This window comes from Acanthaster planci, linkage group LG20 (assembly GCF_054643075.1).
Source record: "Acanthaster planci isolate LZ-2023a linkage group LG20, COTS_SCS, whole genome shotgun sequence".
In the NCBI taxonomy this organism is placed as follows: Eukaryota; Metazoa; Echinodermata; class Asteroidea; order Valvatida; family Acanthasteridae; genus Acanthaster; species Acanthaster planci.
In genome coordinates, this window is record NC_141796.1 from 11,672,025 (window position 1) to 11,688,513 (window position 16,489).

At 39.5% G+C, this 16,489-nt stretch overlaps 1 protein-coding gene across 1 annotated transcript in view; it reads right to left on the reverse strand.

Annotated features, from left to right (window-relative positions):
* Positions 1 to 16,489, reverse strand: part of LOC110987363 (uncharacterized) — a 35,379-nt gene that overhangs the window by 10,530 nt on the left and 8,360 nt on the right. Inside the window, exons 3-13 of the mRNA XM_022250047.2 lie at positions 14,140 to 14,263; positions 10,209 to 10,328; positions 7,244 to 7,386; positions 6,704 to 6,832; positions 5,867 to 6,038; positions 4,891 to 5,076; positions 3,441 to 3,542; positions 2,827 to 3,009; positions 2,129 to 2,253; positions 567 to 690; positions 135 to 283 (exon numbers count right to left, since the gene is read on the reverse strand). Coding sequence (XP_022105739.1) covers positions 135 to 283; positions 567 to 690; positions 2,129 to 2,253; positions 2,827 to 3,009; positions 3,441 to 3,542; positions 4,891 to 5,076; positions 5,867 to 6,038; positions 6,704 to 6,832; positions 7,244 to 7,386; positions 10,209 to 10,328; positions 14,140 to 14,263 — 1,557 coding nt within the window. The remainder of the gene's footprint in view (positions 1 to 134; positions 284 to 566; positions 691 to 2,128; positions 2,254 to 2,826; positions 3,010 to 3,440; positions 3,543 to 4,890; positions 5,077 to 5,866; positions 6,039 to 6,703; positions 6,833 to 7,243; positions 7,387 to 10,208; positions 10,329 to 14,139; positions 14,264 to 16,489) is intronic.

Sequence of the window (16,489 nt, forward strand, 5' to 3'; positions counted from 1 at the left end):
CCAAAGAGTCCTTCATATAGGTATAAATAGCCATTAAATGAAATGATGAAGTTTTGAAAAATTTTGAAAATGGAAACTCTTGAAAAGGACCCGGCATCTTGAAAAATCCACCCAGCAGCAAGTGGTTAACTTACTTCTGTCCTCCTTGTTTTCTGGCTAGTCTTGCATGTGAGCTCCTGGTAGTTGCTTGGGGTATGTTAGAACTCCATGACTGAGGTTGCTGCAATGCATGCTGGGGAGTCAGAGGCATAATGGGATGAAAATGCCCTCCGTACTGTGACCTCTGTGAAAATACAGAAGCACCATGATACAATGGAATTATTCAAAACAAGACAAGGAGCAAACTTTCCTCAGTTAAAACTATGAACATTGGTACCATATTAGGTGTTGCACAGCCAAGTTCTTGGAGGGGGCCAGAATCCAACTGTGAGATGGGTAAAAAAAACCCGGCTCTTTGAGGGTTAAAACCACATTTCTTTGGCCCATTATGTCCAACAAAGATCAACAGATTCAAAATGACACAATCTTTCTTCGATCTAAGTTCATGATTAAAGACTAATGTTTACCTCAACATGATCATAAATCCCATCAACATCCATATGGAACATTGCTGGACTTTGTTCTGCAGAGATAAATGCAGGATCTTCTGATGGTCGCCATGACATCGTTGCCGTGGGCACATACTGCCGTCTATAACCCACAACAGTAAACAGATACAAAACAAACCAATGAAATATACTTAACTGACCTTATTTCAGCCAAAGACAAACTAAATTGTGCTTTGTGATGCACAAGATACTCAGCAATAACGTGAAAGCACTCCAAAATAGACATCAATGCACTGCGTATGGGCAGAGCCAAGTCAATGGCTAGCTGCATACATGTAGCAGTAACAGTTAATAGGTCAAAGGGTGAAACTATCAACAGCAAGCAAGTAAAGAGGAGCATTTGGCTGTGCAGAATGGTGGTTCCTCTTTAATGTACAGGTTATGACAATTTCAGGTGACAGTAAAGTTAGCAAAGACGGAAGGCCACATTTCCTTTCCATTTCCAACTTCTTTCAAACCAGGGATGAAATTCACATTTGTAACATTCCAAAGGTTTCCGCATGCACCAACACTCATACCATTCCAATTCCATTTGTCATTTTGCAAAGTGACCAGAGTTTTAAAGCTGATTTTCCTTTATGAGATACAATGTTAAAAAACGTGAAACAAAGTTAAGGAAATTGCTGGAAATTAGACATAAAATCATTACTGCGAGATTGTCAAGTGATCAAAGCAAGTGTACATGTACCGGTATCTAGGAATAACGTGTGAATGGCTGTTCAATTTCACTTGCCAAGAATCACGCTGATGATTAGTAAGTGTGGAAGTGTTTGGGGAACAGGAAAGCCAACAGGTGTGAGTAGATACAGGTCATAGCCAACCCCTAGCTACAGCTAAGGTGGCCAGGGTCAAGCAAGTCATTTCCTTCTTCACAAACACACTGGGCTGTGTTTTGGTGACCCAAACCATGAAAATTTTAAGCTTTGGCTATAGGTTAAGCATTTTGGCAACTTCAGTTACGCCTGTATAATGTCATGGGCCCCACCACACGAGTACCAAAGGCTGGAATTTATTCATCAAGTCCAAACTGGCAGAAAATAAGAAAAGTTGCTGCTTTGAAGTCATGTTTCTGGTTAGGAGTGGCCAAAATATGCCCTTGTAAAGACTCTATCACAGACTACATCTCAGTTGGGAGTTTCAACCACAGTAAGGCTGTGTTTTGTGGGGTCAGGTTGGCGTAGAGCTTCTTTCCCCGCCTTCCATCTCTGCGGCCCGAGTTTGATTTCCAGCTTGGTCCACATGTGGATTGGGTTTTCAGTCCCTACCTAATTCCATGGGTTTTATCTAGAACATTCTTTTGGGGTTTTCCTCCCACCACTCAAAACTGTAACTTCTCATTGTCTCTGCTCTAGAGCTTTGTTTACACTTACAAGCAATAGTGCCTAGGGCACTTTTAAGAAATCCTTGGTTTCATTATCAGACAGACTTGATAAAAAATAACAGGTTAATGATATGCATTCATCTAGTATACTTCATAGGCTTTAATGTAAAGATAGTGTCAAAGGTCAAGGGATACTGACCTCCAAGTCTCTGCAAGAGGTTGTGTCTCCGGAATGACAGGCTGTTGTGCCACGGCAGCTGCCCCTTGTTGCCATGGTGACAGGAACATCTGGCCATTGGGGGGCCAGGATTGGACTGGACCATTCTGTGAAAGCAACACAAAACAATACAAAAGGTTGCAGATTTTTTGGGGGGCGGGGAGGTTTCCAGACTTCAAAACAAGATGATAAATGCCACTACATGGACCAAAGAGGTAGAAATCAAACTAAATACAAATTACAGTGGTTTGCGTTAGGCTAATGTATTATTAAACTAGTACAAGGTGCTTGACGTGGAGCGAGTGTGATGTGTTTGGGGTTAAGGGTATGGATGTGGCATGGGTAGAGATTGGGGTGCAAGTAGAGGTACAGAAGAAGTATCTAGGATTACAGCAAGGCTATTTGTAATGGCACATGTAAGGTGTAAATGGGAGTCTGATGAGGGGGTGGATGACACAGGTGTACACTGGGAACATCTGGGAGGCGAGTTGGGTACAGCTGGGGTGAAAGTGAGATCCAGCTGAGTTGTGAGCTGAGTTCAGGTGGGATGTAAGTTGGGTACAACTGGGATGAGTCAGGTACTGCAGGTATAGGTGAGGGGGGTATAAAGGGTGGGGTGTGAATGAGGTACAGGTGTGTGTGAGTTGGGCTCAGCTAGGGCAAGTTGGTGTCCTTCTTACCCTCAGGAGTACCGTCTGATTCTGCCCCACTCCAGCAGGACCAGGCCATCCTTGCTGTCCTGCATTACCCATTGACATGGGTAAAGCAATGGGTTGTAAGGAGTGTGTAGGGGCCCCTGGTTGGTGAGGTTGACCAACATGGGCAACTACTGATCCATTTGGATGACCATTGAGTCCAGAGTTCTAACAAGCAAAACACACGGCAAATGTCACAAAATAAAATAATGACGGCATCAGATTTACTCTTCCCTTGTCTCAAGAGCAGGGTATTTAGACCCTATTATTTATGGAACATTATAAAAAAAGACTGGCATTACACAGGACTTTCTTTGAATTCTGCACTGACGTGGCTCAGGTTGAGAGTTCAGGATGTTGGTAGCACTAACATGTAAAAACATTTCTATTTGTCTGGCACAGGGAAGTATCCATTACAGGTTCCTGTTATTCGTTTGTTTTCCAGAAAACTTTGAGTATTGAATTTCATTCTTCGGTAAACCTTAGGAGGGCAACTTTTATTTTTTCAAAATGGACACATCCATAAACCAGACAGTAAATTATCTGTCCACAATTTGCAGAATTCTACTAAACACTTCAGAGTCTTGTTAATTCCTCACCTGTGTAAATACTTGATGCTGTAGTGTGAGAGGCTGATGTTGTGCTGCTTGTGTTACTATGGGAACACTGTTCTCAACTCTTAATGGATACATCTGCAATGACTGTAAATGCAACATATAATAACATTGCCAACATCTTGAAATTTAAATCAAACTCTAGGGATTCAGGTTATAAATGTATTTCATCAAGCATGTGATTTCTACAAATCCATTACTCTCCACATCTGTTTGCCAGTTATAAATAATCCAGACAGGTGTGATATGTCATCACATATGTACATTGCCCAGGTCCTATTTTTAGGATTTTTATACTCCCAGTAAAATTGTGCCGATCCAAATGAAGCAATATTGAACTGTGCTTATAGTGAATGAGATCTGAAAACTGGCACACAATGTTCATATTCAACACACAGCATCGGCAAATCTTTGGTATATTCAAGTTTATATGAACGGGTGTTGAAAAGAAACTTGACACTGCTACATAAAGACTACACTTCAGTGAAAACAAAAAGTCAAATGTGAGAACAAAAAGGCTGTGCAAAAAATCATATATGTTCTTATGAGGTTCATAATTACAAAACAGACTGTACAGATAGATGTTCTACCACATGCTAATGTGATGGAAGAATAGAAGTCTTTAGTGATAACCATAGTTAGATGTGACACCAAGGATCTTGAGACAGGAAGACAATCAGGCAAGTAACATCAAAATAAGCCAACACCTGGGACCACAAGACATAAAAGTGACAGCTCATAGTACACAATACCCCTGTTTAGGAAATGGATAATCCCAGGGTTTCAGGCCAACTACAGCTTTTGACAGTATGGACTGATGGACTTGGATTTGTCATAGGGGTGTTTATTTTGAGGGATTTAGGTGCTGCATTCGGAACGGAAGTGGGTGAAAGCCTTTGGGCAGATGAGATCCCAAGCAAGTTGAGTCACAGGTGCAAGGACTGCAGTCTCCTAGATCAAACGGGCTCAGTGCAAAAGTACACTTTAGCACAACATGTATTCGTGAATATAAACAAAAAATAACTATTGTGGGTATTTAAGACATCGACAAATATTTTAGCTTGAAATAACAAACCCTGAAGCATCTATGATTGTACAAACTGTGCTATCACAAGAAAAGTCTACATAACTAAATCAATGAACCACATTACTGGAAGAAATAAAACAAGTGCCAAGAATAAAATCAATCAAAATAATGCCTACAAGAAGTAAAAAGTTCATGTGACTTTTCTTGAGACTTCATACTAATGTGCACTCAGCAGCCATTTTAAGGGGAATTAAAAACATGCACCAAATGAACAAACAAAAAGTTCCTCATCAATGAACCATTGACAGCAGTTGGGCTGATACCACATAACTTGCTACATAAAGGTGAAGACAGATGCTACATAAGAGTGAAGATAGATGCTATCATGGCGTCTGATGGTTGACTGACCTGTTGGAATGGATCTGGCCGTGGGTACTGAGTCCCTGCCTGCTGCGGTTGCACATTCTGTGATACTCGTTGCGCTATCTGCGGAGGCTGATAGGGAATATAGGGACCAGACTGAAGATGGTACTGAAGAAAGGGAAACTCATTACCCTGGGGTCGTACAGAGGTGGTGATTGTCTGTGAGGTACCCTAGGTAAGGGAAGGGGGAAAGGGGGTTAACAGGTGTGCATTAAAAATATCACGGTACAAATCTGGAAAGACAGTGAACAAAATAATGGGGAGAACCAAACCAAGGAAATGTACAAGATAGATGTGCTACTGAATCTGGTGAGAGCGATGCAAGCAAATGAAGGTGGTGATATGAGGATGTCTATTCAAGGCACTCCAGTGTGGCACATTACAGGCTAAACGATAAACACAATGAACACGAAGAACATCTATTATGTCTCCAAAAATAAGTTCCCTCACACAGGATGCTAATTATTGCAATGATGTATAATATCTCCTGGACTGGAAGGTAGTCCAATACATATGTGAAATCGACATCAATTAGCCGATGATGAGAATACAACAAGCGTATGGTCACCAGCACATCTAAGAGGAGTTGGAGACTGTGCACAGGTTATAATGACTGAAGTCATGAGTATGAGTAGCAAACAAATTAAAAAAACAGCACAGGATGATTTCTTGATGTAAAAAATATTTTAAAAATGAATGAGACAGTCACCCAAAGCGTATTATATGATTAAATAACAGAAGACACAAAGGTCTTCCCGAAGCTCAACATACAGCTGAATATTCATGAGTGTGTAACGTCTAACACAGTGGAGCATGGAGCACTGACAACTACCAGTATCCATGCATAATAATGTACTCACATCAAAATGATTCCATCTATTTGAATTAACAAATACTAATACGGTACAGACTAGACAGGTGTTGACAAAATGAAACTAGACATGGCACCGATGTTGTCTACCTGGTTTTGTAATGCTGCATTCAGTTGATTGTTGAAAGCAATGTTCAAGTTTCCTGTTGTTGATGTCACAGGCATTACACCAGCAAAGCTTGCTGGGATAGCTCCAGAGTTAGTGTCATAGATCTGTCCTGGCCGCTTGCACACCTCCATACTTCGTACACTGGACTTCACACTTAAAACAGAAAGAAAGAATAAAGGTAAAAGGCCCACACATGTACTCTTGCAATTTAAATGAGATGAAATTAATATATGTACAGTGTACCTTTTGTAAGATTTTGAAAATCCAGATGAAAAAATTAGAAAGTAAAAGATGGGACTGCCTAATTCACAACTGCTCCCAGAAATGCAGTCAATAGACTCACTCTTCCACAATGCCAATTGCAAATGCCAGCAACCTGTTATTTGTTGTTGTAAGAATTCAGTTCAGTTTGCTGAAATATCAGTGTCTTGAATATAACCACTGACATGGTAACCGAATATGGTAGAGGATACTGACAACAGACTACCAGTGAATCAACTACAAAGACCCTTAGATGTTCTGAACACAGATGAAGAGCAAGTAAACAAGATGTCTGCAATAACGAGAAGTCTCAGGCAGTGGTGTCCACCATAAAAACAATTTCTGTTTATTTGGTGTCTCTACTTAAATTTCTCCCCAACCTTTCAAATCAGTCCAATAAATAACATCACTGCTTGAGTAGAAAGAAAATCATAAGTTTGACTATGACAAACGTGACAGTCAATCTTTATTCTGAGGTCAAATTGCCTGCCTGTCATAAGCACGGGTTGCTGTGTTTCTCCTCAAGCAGGAATTCTTCCAGTAAATAGCAGACTTACTTTCTGCAATGTCCGTACTCAGCGAGGTGTGCCAATGTAACGAAAGCGTGGTTGATGGCTTCCAATGGACTAATTCTCTTATCTGGATCGATTGTCAACATCTTCTTCAACAAGTCAACAAATTCTCGCCTGATCAAAAGGAAACCAAGAAATATGTTTAAATAAAAGAAGTCTAGCTAGACACATGTAGTTTTGGATTTACTGATTCATGTATGTACGAAAATCAACAGAAACAAACTATAGTTTAGCTTGGGTTTGAATTTCTGGGATAAAAACTGGGTTATTGTTACAAACAGCTGTGAACTGTGTCATTTTCAATAGATGCATGAAAGAAACTTAATCCCACTTATTCATGTTTTGTGATGTGCATGTATAAATGTGAAATTAAATCTGACAGTTCCACATCTCAGGCTACAGTGCAGCCAAAGTTTAATATCTTTGTATTTTGGCCGGCATAGTAATATTATCTACATGTAATTTGACGAGGAGGATAATGATGATGAATTGGCAATTTTCCTCAATCTTGAATGCAAACTGCACCTGTCTGCTTTCTCAGCTAGCAATTCTGTTCCTTCAAGGTCTGTAGGGAAATTAACTCCAGCGATATCATCCAAGCAGTTGAAGATGTACTTCCTGGCTTCCTTAGCTTTAATTCCTGTCTCATTCTCATGCTCATTTGGTTTCTGCACAAGGCAAGGAAAAAGAAACATCTGTCTGAGCAAGAGCAAAGTTACAAAAATAGAGATGTTAAACTTTGCAGATTCAGGGCAGATGTCGACTGCTTTTCCTGTTTCTCATGGAAAAGATCTGTTTTTGCTATACAGTGAACATACCATGGTACAATGTGGGTTTCCAATATGTACACTATACATTTCATGTGTAAGTGCTAAGGGACAGAAGCAAATTGGATTAATGTACTTTTCTATTTTTGCTGTAATAGTCGCAGAGTCAAAAATTCCTTCCGCTTGACGTGCCACAGTACACAGACAGACACATACATGTAAGGGTCACTTGACTGATTTTTACTGATACAACTTTGCCTGGTTTTCGCTGCAAACTATGATTTGTATCTGTAACAGTGCACAACCCATCACATTACAGAATGTACCGGTAAGACATTGAAGTTAAACAAAACTAAGTCCCAATTCTCACCACGTCCTTGAACTACTGAACCACTGATGATAACTAGATGTACATGTACATGTATACAGGGTTCTATAGAATGAATCTTCTCACTGTGTTCGAAGTAAATGTGCAGTAGCAACCTATACACTGTCTCTATACTGGGAACTGTATTCCTCACAGGTCAACATACTGTACATGAAGGGGGTACTGGTAGGGTATCTTAAACTCCCAGACTCTTAATTCCAATGGGAGTACATTGATTAGCTCTGACACACTGAGATTACTTCAAATTGTGTCAAGCTATGAGCTGTATCCTGACTCTATCTTATCTTGTAGGGACACCCTGGCAACACAGAAAGCAACTATTGGGACAGCTTGTCAATAGCTAATTGAACTGGGAAAAAGCTGTTGGGTGGTAAAATGAGAGAGTTGCCTTTAAGTCTACGGAATAGAAAGATGTTTAGCATAAAATGTGTAATTGTTCCCAGGAGTGCAGATTGTATATACACTTGTCTCTGAACAAAACCAAACTGGAATCACATTTCACAATTTCCCAAACCAGGACCTCTTTGCTTAGAATGACAATCTAGAGAAACTTTTTTCAAAGGCATGTCATGAATGTTGTTCTTGGAACGGAAATTCAGAGTTTTTATCAACTGTTTGTGAATTGGAAAACAGACTGCATCCTGCTTAGAAGAGGTGACATGAAACTGTAATATGGCCCTATCCTTTCTACATGTTTCTTTCCTCAATCGTGAACTTACGAGAGTTCATCACTGGTCATGCTTTATTGGACAAAAAGGGACAGGCACTGTTCTAGCCTTTAACCATTCTAGAAACTTAAATGCCAAACCAGAGCTTATGACAGGGTTCCATCTTTACTACATTCTATCCATACCTATTAATATATTCTATCAATATCTTAAATATAAGACAAAAGATTAAAACTTCACACAACTTACAGGTAAATATAAATATGTTTACACCTATTAAGCTTGCAAACTTTGTAAACTTGCTACAAATGCTTTCTTCCCCTCCTTCTTCCATGTTTCACCCTACTTTCCAGAGTACTCTCTTAAGCCAGGCAAATCCATATCCTGATTATTATTTTCGTTCCCATGATAAAAACTGATAACAGGAAATATTGAGGATTATGATGGCTCATCCTGCCAGTTTCCATGTCATTGGTTGTGACAAGTCAAATAAGCTTCAATTAAATCCTATTGGCCCTGGTTGTTTACTACCAGCAGCTGGCCTATCACAATATGAATATTCATAACACAGTTACACTAATGCATGATGACCCACCTGATAAAGGTCCATATGGAACTTTAAACTGGCTACATTGATCAGGGGATCTGATTCTTAATCATGTTTATGGAGAAATTAGTGTACTTGATTTGAGCAGACATGTTGAATACCATAGGACATGTATGTCTTCTCTTATTTTACGACTTATTTGATGGACCAGGGGTTACATGTGCCAGTACATCAGAGTTGTTGAAAATCTTGAGGGTACTCTTGGGTACATCTCTAGCTGCAAGGTGTAATAAGTTCTGTTAGTGTGCGTGCCCTTTTTTTATCAAGCCTTCCGGTATCTTCGCAACTGACGCATGTCTTATCCATAAATGTCAGTGCTCCTTTAAACAAGCCTTATACTGGAATGTGGGGTATTGATACATGAAGCCATACATTTAGTGTTCCACTTTTCAGTGTTCTTTCCATTACATGAGCTTTCCTTTTATAAACTGCTGACATTGTGAGGCTTGAGCCCAAATACTGTCGATACATGTACAGTACATGTATATGTTTCTTTCAATAATTTGAATATTTCTTTAATTTCCAAGCTGAAATACTAACATTAAGAGCTGCTACAGGCTTGAAATCTATACAGGTTCCAGAGTGAGTGCCCCTTTAATCAAGACAGCCTGATCCTGGCAGTATTTCTGAATGACTCACTGTGTACAGGATGGATGTGGCAGGTTATAAATGGATCGTATGATCCTAGGACTACACACAGTAAGGGGACTACATACAGCCAGCAAACTCAACAACTTTTCTTGGATTGCTTCACTTTGCCACATAATTTCTTAGAAAAACAAACCTCTGAGCAGACCAGATTTTGTATTGGTGACATTTGCAGACGTACATAATTTATGACTCCGAATCTAAACAAATTGGAACCTCTGCACAATGGTCTGGCTTCACAGACTTTGTTGTTCAAGTGGCCGGCAAAAGTATGGCTCAACAAAAGAAAATGGTTACCATGATGCCGTTTAGTTGGTTTTTCCGTGAAGAACTGCTAGACAGACCCAAGAGCAGAAAGTTGACAGGTACATGTAGGTCAACAATATCACATCATAAACAAACAGATGAATACCTTCAACCTCCAGAGAGGAAAGTTTGTGTCTTGCTCTCTCTTGAAGAATCTTGACGTTTTTGTAGCAGCACTCAAGAGATTTTCAGCAGGTAATCCTTGGGTCTGTGAGATGTATCGTATCTACAAAGATAAAACAGAGGATTCGGTCACATCTAGAAACATCATGCCTTTCCAGTTGACTTATAATCTTGTCCATCCTGTACGGTCAACTGTTACATCACACATTTTAATTTGCCTTATTGCCTTCAGTGAGGCATACTGCATCAAGCTACTTCAAGTCACACTTCTGTCATCACTAGTGCAGCTTATCCACAAGGCTTTCAGCTTTCCAAAAAAATGGTACATGACTCTATGGGACCACTGAAAATTATTACTTTGACACTATTGCCAGCCTTGCAACAACTAAAAATAAACTTCATTAGGATGGTGGAATGGGGGATAAACACATCCATGGAAATGAATTCATATTACCCAAATGGTTAAAATTTAACTTCCAACAATGGTTTATTTCGTAAAGTTTGTAATATGCACTGCCCTGGGACGATGGAAGTAGGGAAGGGGAAGTAATTTTCTAACAACCTGTCTCAGCTTAAGAAAAAACAAAACGCCTGGCGAGTGACTAAAAATGGGCACTAACTGAAAACTTCCCCTTGTAGCTAGAAGATTAGTGAACTAACCATCTCTGGCCCAGAATAGTTCATATCCACCTGTGCATACCCTTCGATGGTAGGCCAAGCAAAAATTTGTCTTGGTCTTCCTTAAATGTTCAAATCCATTACTATGTGATGTTCAATGTCAATTTTGTGTTCAACTTCATACCATGATATTATACCAGTACATATGTTTACTTGAGAGTGGACATAAGGTCTTACTCAGCCTAAGACATATCTCCTTTGACTCTTTGACACATCGATATGTCAAACGTTGTATTGACCTTATGTCCACTTTCAAATAAACAATGTGATGTTCAATGTCAATTTAGTGTCAATTTCACACCATGATATTACACCGGTACATATACACTGCACCATACATTAAATGCAGGATTTCAATGGTCCCTGGGGGTTAGGGTTAATGCCACATCACTTTATCCCCCCTTTTTTACAGTATCCAGACAAAAATCAACAAATATTCAGATTGGTTTTTTTACAAGCTGGCACAAAATTCTTAGAAATCTACATACATGTTATCCCTCTAAAATATATACCCTGGTACATTTCACAGTAAAGCCAACATTTTTTCTATGAAGACAGGATGTTGAATCTGTTAAAATAAGATGCAATAGATTTGGTTGTCACATTCCACATTTGTAACACGATTGAATCTAGCACTCTACTTCACAATCTAATAATGAACAAGTGTACATGTAGGTGTATGTACCGCTTATTACAATCACAGATTATCAACAATGTGCATCCAGTGATTGAAAAATATCCATGTTGATTATCTTTATTTCCCGAAAACTACATGTACATGCTTCATGAGAGTATTTTCTAAGTCTAGAATTCATTGCCAAACATCCGAACCGACCAGTTTGGTTTGGTTTAGTCTAAAAGTGCCATGTTCAATGATTTTTGGTTCGGTTCGGCGGTTTGACTGCGGCACTAAAGAAATATACACTTTTAAAAGGAAAAGAAGTATTATTCATCTTCTAAACCTTGCTAAATCGTGGCTGGAGATACATGTACTCGTAGCTATTAGAAATCTAGAAGCTATTATAGTGATTATAATGTACAACTGTGTGCTTTATTGCAACTGATTTTGAATATGGTTTGTTCCTCAATCTGCCAGTCGGTATGACCAAATGCAACAAGTATTCAGATATTCGATTGAACTTAAGGTCAAATATTTGAATAGTAAATTGCACTTTTCGAATTGACTCAGCCCTATACAGGAATAATATTGACGTTTATGTATGATGTCCTAGTACATGTACAACCTTCATGTCCTAACACACCATTACACAAGTACATGTAATGTACTGTACATGTACACTGTTTAGTGTTGTAATGGCCATGCATTTTAGCATCCTCAATATACATGTACATGTAGGTGCACCTGTAGGACAGTTGAACCGTTATCAATGGTAGCAAACTAAAGCAATGATAAGATCTATACCTGACTTTTGACCCTGATAAGAATAACAATAGTCCACCAAATAAATACAGAAAGGTCCCTAAACCCTAACCCCCTAGGTCTTTTTACAAGGAACCACCCCGAATCCTCCAAAATCCTTCAATTTTCAACATGGAAAAATTACATTCAGCCAAAATCCTCCAATATCCTCCAAAAGTTCTTGAAAATGTCAGTTGGAGGCGTGCCTAACAACCAAAATCCGTCAAAATCCTCCGGCAATTCCTGTCATGTTGAGGCAGTGCGAATGGCACTCTTGAGCTGTGCAGTTGATTCAAAAGAAATATTGGGCTGAACTTGTGCTTAACTAAGCACAAACAACATATGGTATAATCCACAACCTTCACGTATGGCATCCTTCAAAATCAGCCACATACATTTGCCATACACCCTGAATCCTCCAAATTCCTCCACTTTGCAGAAAAGGATCTTGGAGGATTTGGGAGGGTTAATCACCCTTGACACAAATGCTGTACATTGATATCAGAAATTACTTAAAACAACTGGTACTTGAAGGTACTGGACCAAGTTTACTGTCTTCCAATAAATGGCACTGATGTACATGTGCCGTTCAAATATAAAACAACTGGTACTTGAAGGTACTGGACCAAGTTTACTGTCTTCCAATACACAAATTTGTTCTCTTTTCTGTCCCACTTGTAGAGTTTAAATGGCACTGATGTACATGTGCCGTTCAAATATGAAACAGACAGAAGTTAAAATCATTGCCTGGAACCCTTGAACTGTGGGTGTACATGTAATTTCTGCAGTTAGCTTTTGGTAAGTATAAGCTGCATAGACAGTTGCTGGGTGGGTATAAATCTCCATCAAACTGACCTGGAAACTATTTACTGGTACTGACAAACTAGGATGATGAGAAAAGATGAGTGGACCTCCCAATATACATGTATGTACATGAACTTAGGGCTTTCTATAAATGTGGGGTTTAAAGTGTGGCATTTTTGTTTCCCTGTTACACCTGACCTCTGTGATTTGACATGGAAATATTGAAATCGACTTTGAACCACTTATTTTTGTTTGGCAGATAATTTACATTTGCTTAACCACAATCGGAAAATAAAAAAATGTATTCTAAACTTACAAAATTCATCTGTCAGATGGGACAGACATGGAAACAATTGGACCCCAAATTTATAGACTGACCAACATATATACATGAATGTGTGCATTTTGTTTGACTTTCAACAAAATACATGTATGACTGTTTTAATTAAGACTTGGGCAGGTGTAAGTGAGCTCACTTCCACTTCACTTAGGAGTGAGTTTCAAGCCAACAGGGTGGTAGCATTAATCCATCATGTGACTATTGTCAGCAAGAGGAGTACCAGTACCTACATGTACATGTGCATATAGATAGAATCAACAGGATGGATTTAAAGCTACTAAGGACAATGGTTTTGGAAACAACCGGCACAGGAGCTTGAATAGATAGCGTACATGTACATGGAACAATGGGCTTCTTGCTGATTCAAGGCATCTTACACTGGCAGAGGACAAAACATACATATCCATGTACATGTACATTTACAAGTTGAAGACGACAATTAACCTAATCCTAAAGTTGAGAGAGTAGCCAGGGTTAATAAGTCAATCTACCTTTTGGAAAAAAAAGAAGTTTATGAAGTGATCATTTGTGACCACCACGTGAACTGTCAATTTTTAAAAAATAAACATAAAAAAAAGAATATCCAGTGGCACCAAAGTGCTCAAGAGTTCCCTAAGGGGGTACCCCTGCCTATTAGATTTATTAAATCATGAATATTCATAAATTGTTTACCTGATCATATTCTGAAGCTCCTGGATAAAGAGGCCAGCCTAGGAACAGTTCAGCTACCACACAGCCTAACGACCACATGTCAATTGCTTCACAGAATGGTAGACCCAGGATAATCTCTGGAGCTCTGATAGAAAAAGCAAAATAAAAAAAGTACTCACGTAGGGTTGGAATAGCAAATTGAAATATTCTTCAAATCTGGCAATCTGGGTGGCATCTGAAAGGTCAAATGCTTCTCTTTCCGATGCACGATATGGAGAAGGATGTGCACAAAGATGTTGCAATACAAAAATGTTTTGCTTAAATACAAAGCTTTAATATAGGCCAATAATGAGGAAACAACCATGAGAAATTGTCACTCCAGTAATTACACGAGTTTCTTGGAATTGTTCTTAACAGCGAACTTTCACAGCCTCCTTTTGGCACTGTTCCTGTGGTTATTTAGATGTCGCAAAACTTGGTGCACAACAGAAGTAAAAGACAACAGAACAAGGCCTTGCAGTGGAAATCTTACACCTGCATGTGCACCTACATGTACAATTGTACATACGCAGTGTTCTCCTTGGCCGAAAATTTTGACGGGGCAGTAGACAAAATTGCGAGTGTGAAGCCCTTAACGTATGGGGCCCCGGAAAATTTTGGATTCTAGATGCTCTATGGTGCATTCTAGGGCAATTTCCAGTCCACTTTCGTCTGTAATTTGACCCCAAATCTGATTGCATTTACAACATGAAATATTGGCCAGGATATTCTTCGGGAGGGGTTTCTTCATCAAAAGATTTGATGACGAAATCATTTTTAGCAGAACCTCATGTTAGTGACTCAAGACATGCTTGAGATGAGCAAAGCATGCAGTTTTCTCAATGATCAGTTGACTGTGAAAAGACAAGTAAAAACAAGCCTTAAAATGTGCCCTTGAATAAAAAAGGACAAAAGAAATATGTTCAGGCAAAGATAAGTTTACAATTTCCAGCTCACGTCATAAAAATGAAGCAACCCCTCCATCAGAGCAGAGCGTGGGGGCCGCTCAGGCATGGCACGGTCCTCCCACTGGTGCCTGCGCACACTCTGCAAAACAATGTTGCACTGCGGGTACCAGTCACATGCACTGCGTGTACATGTACACGCTTGCGCAATACAATGTACATGTAGGTGTACACGTACAAAACATACACGATGGTTTTTTTTGGGACACAAGGTTGACTATGCATAACGGTAGGCAGCAAATGATCACCATTGTCAGTACATCATAAGCATCACTTAATCTTAGTCCCTGATGGCCAATCCTAATACCTACATGTGTAGCTAGATCAAAATATCTTGAATACACAGGTACACATACCAGTATGTATTAAGAGGCAGTACCACCTGTTTTTTTAAAGTTTTAGGTGTGTGAAATTACAGTACATTGCATTTGAAAGTTAAGTTGGGAAAAAAGTGAAAGAAATTCACAACTTTTCCCCCTATGAATTCGCAGCGAATTGGATGTGAAAGGGGCGAACGACGTGCAAATACAGTGCGAATATCGTGCGAAAACGGTGTGAATCTTTTGGGAACACGGCGTGAAACATTTGCGAAAACATTGAGAAAAAACTGTGCGAAAACAGTTTGAAAATTTCTGAAAGTGATGTGAAACGTTCCGAAAATCATGCGGAAACTTGCGAAAACGAGAAGCATTGTGCAGCGAAAATTTGCCACACGCGCACGACTATTATGCAGTGAAGAGTCCATTATGCAGGCTGTGCTGCACTTGGGCCGGTCGGGGCCAACTCACCACGTGGAGTGTGCTGTTGTAGTCTAGTAGCGATTCCTCGGCCAAGCCGTCCGGTCCATGCAGCGCAATCGCGGGTATGTGTTCACCACGGCGAGCTGCGCCCGCCTGGCGAAGTTGTTTTCTTGGATTATGATTAATAAACACTCGTCAATGTCGGAAAATAAATGTCTAAAAAGTTGTCTGGATGTTGAGTGCTTAAACGCGAGTCCCCAAGTCACGAAGCACATGAAATGTGTGTACTGATTACAACAAACTTAACTTGCTCTGCTGTGGTGACATGGGTTATTTGCCCACTTTTTATTTATTCTCGTGGTGTAGTTTGGCACACAAAAAAATCAACAATGAAATATTACATGTAGTATTTTGTTACCGAAAGGTAAAAATGTGAAAAAATTTTCCCATGTTGGTGTTAACTTTCAATCGCAATGTACTGTATATCACAACTGCATATAAGCCGTGTTCCCATTGGACGTTTTCTTCTGCGGGCACACGGAAACTTACCGCGACATTTCTTCATGTCAATCTACTGCGCATTCCCATGTGGAATTTTTTTGTACCGTAATGGAATGATTATTCGCT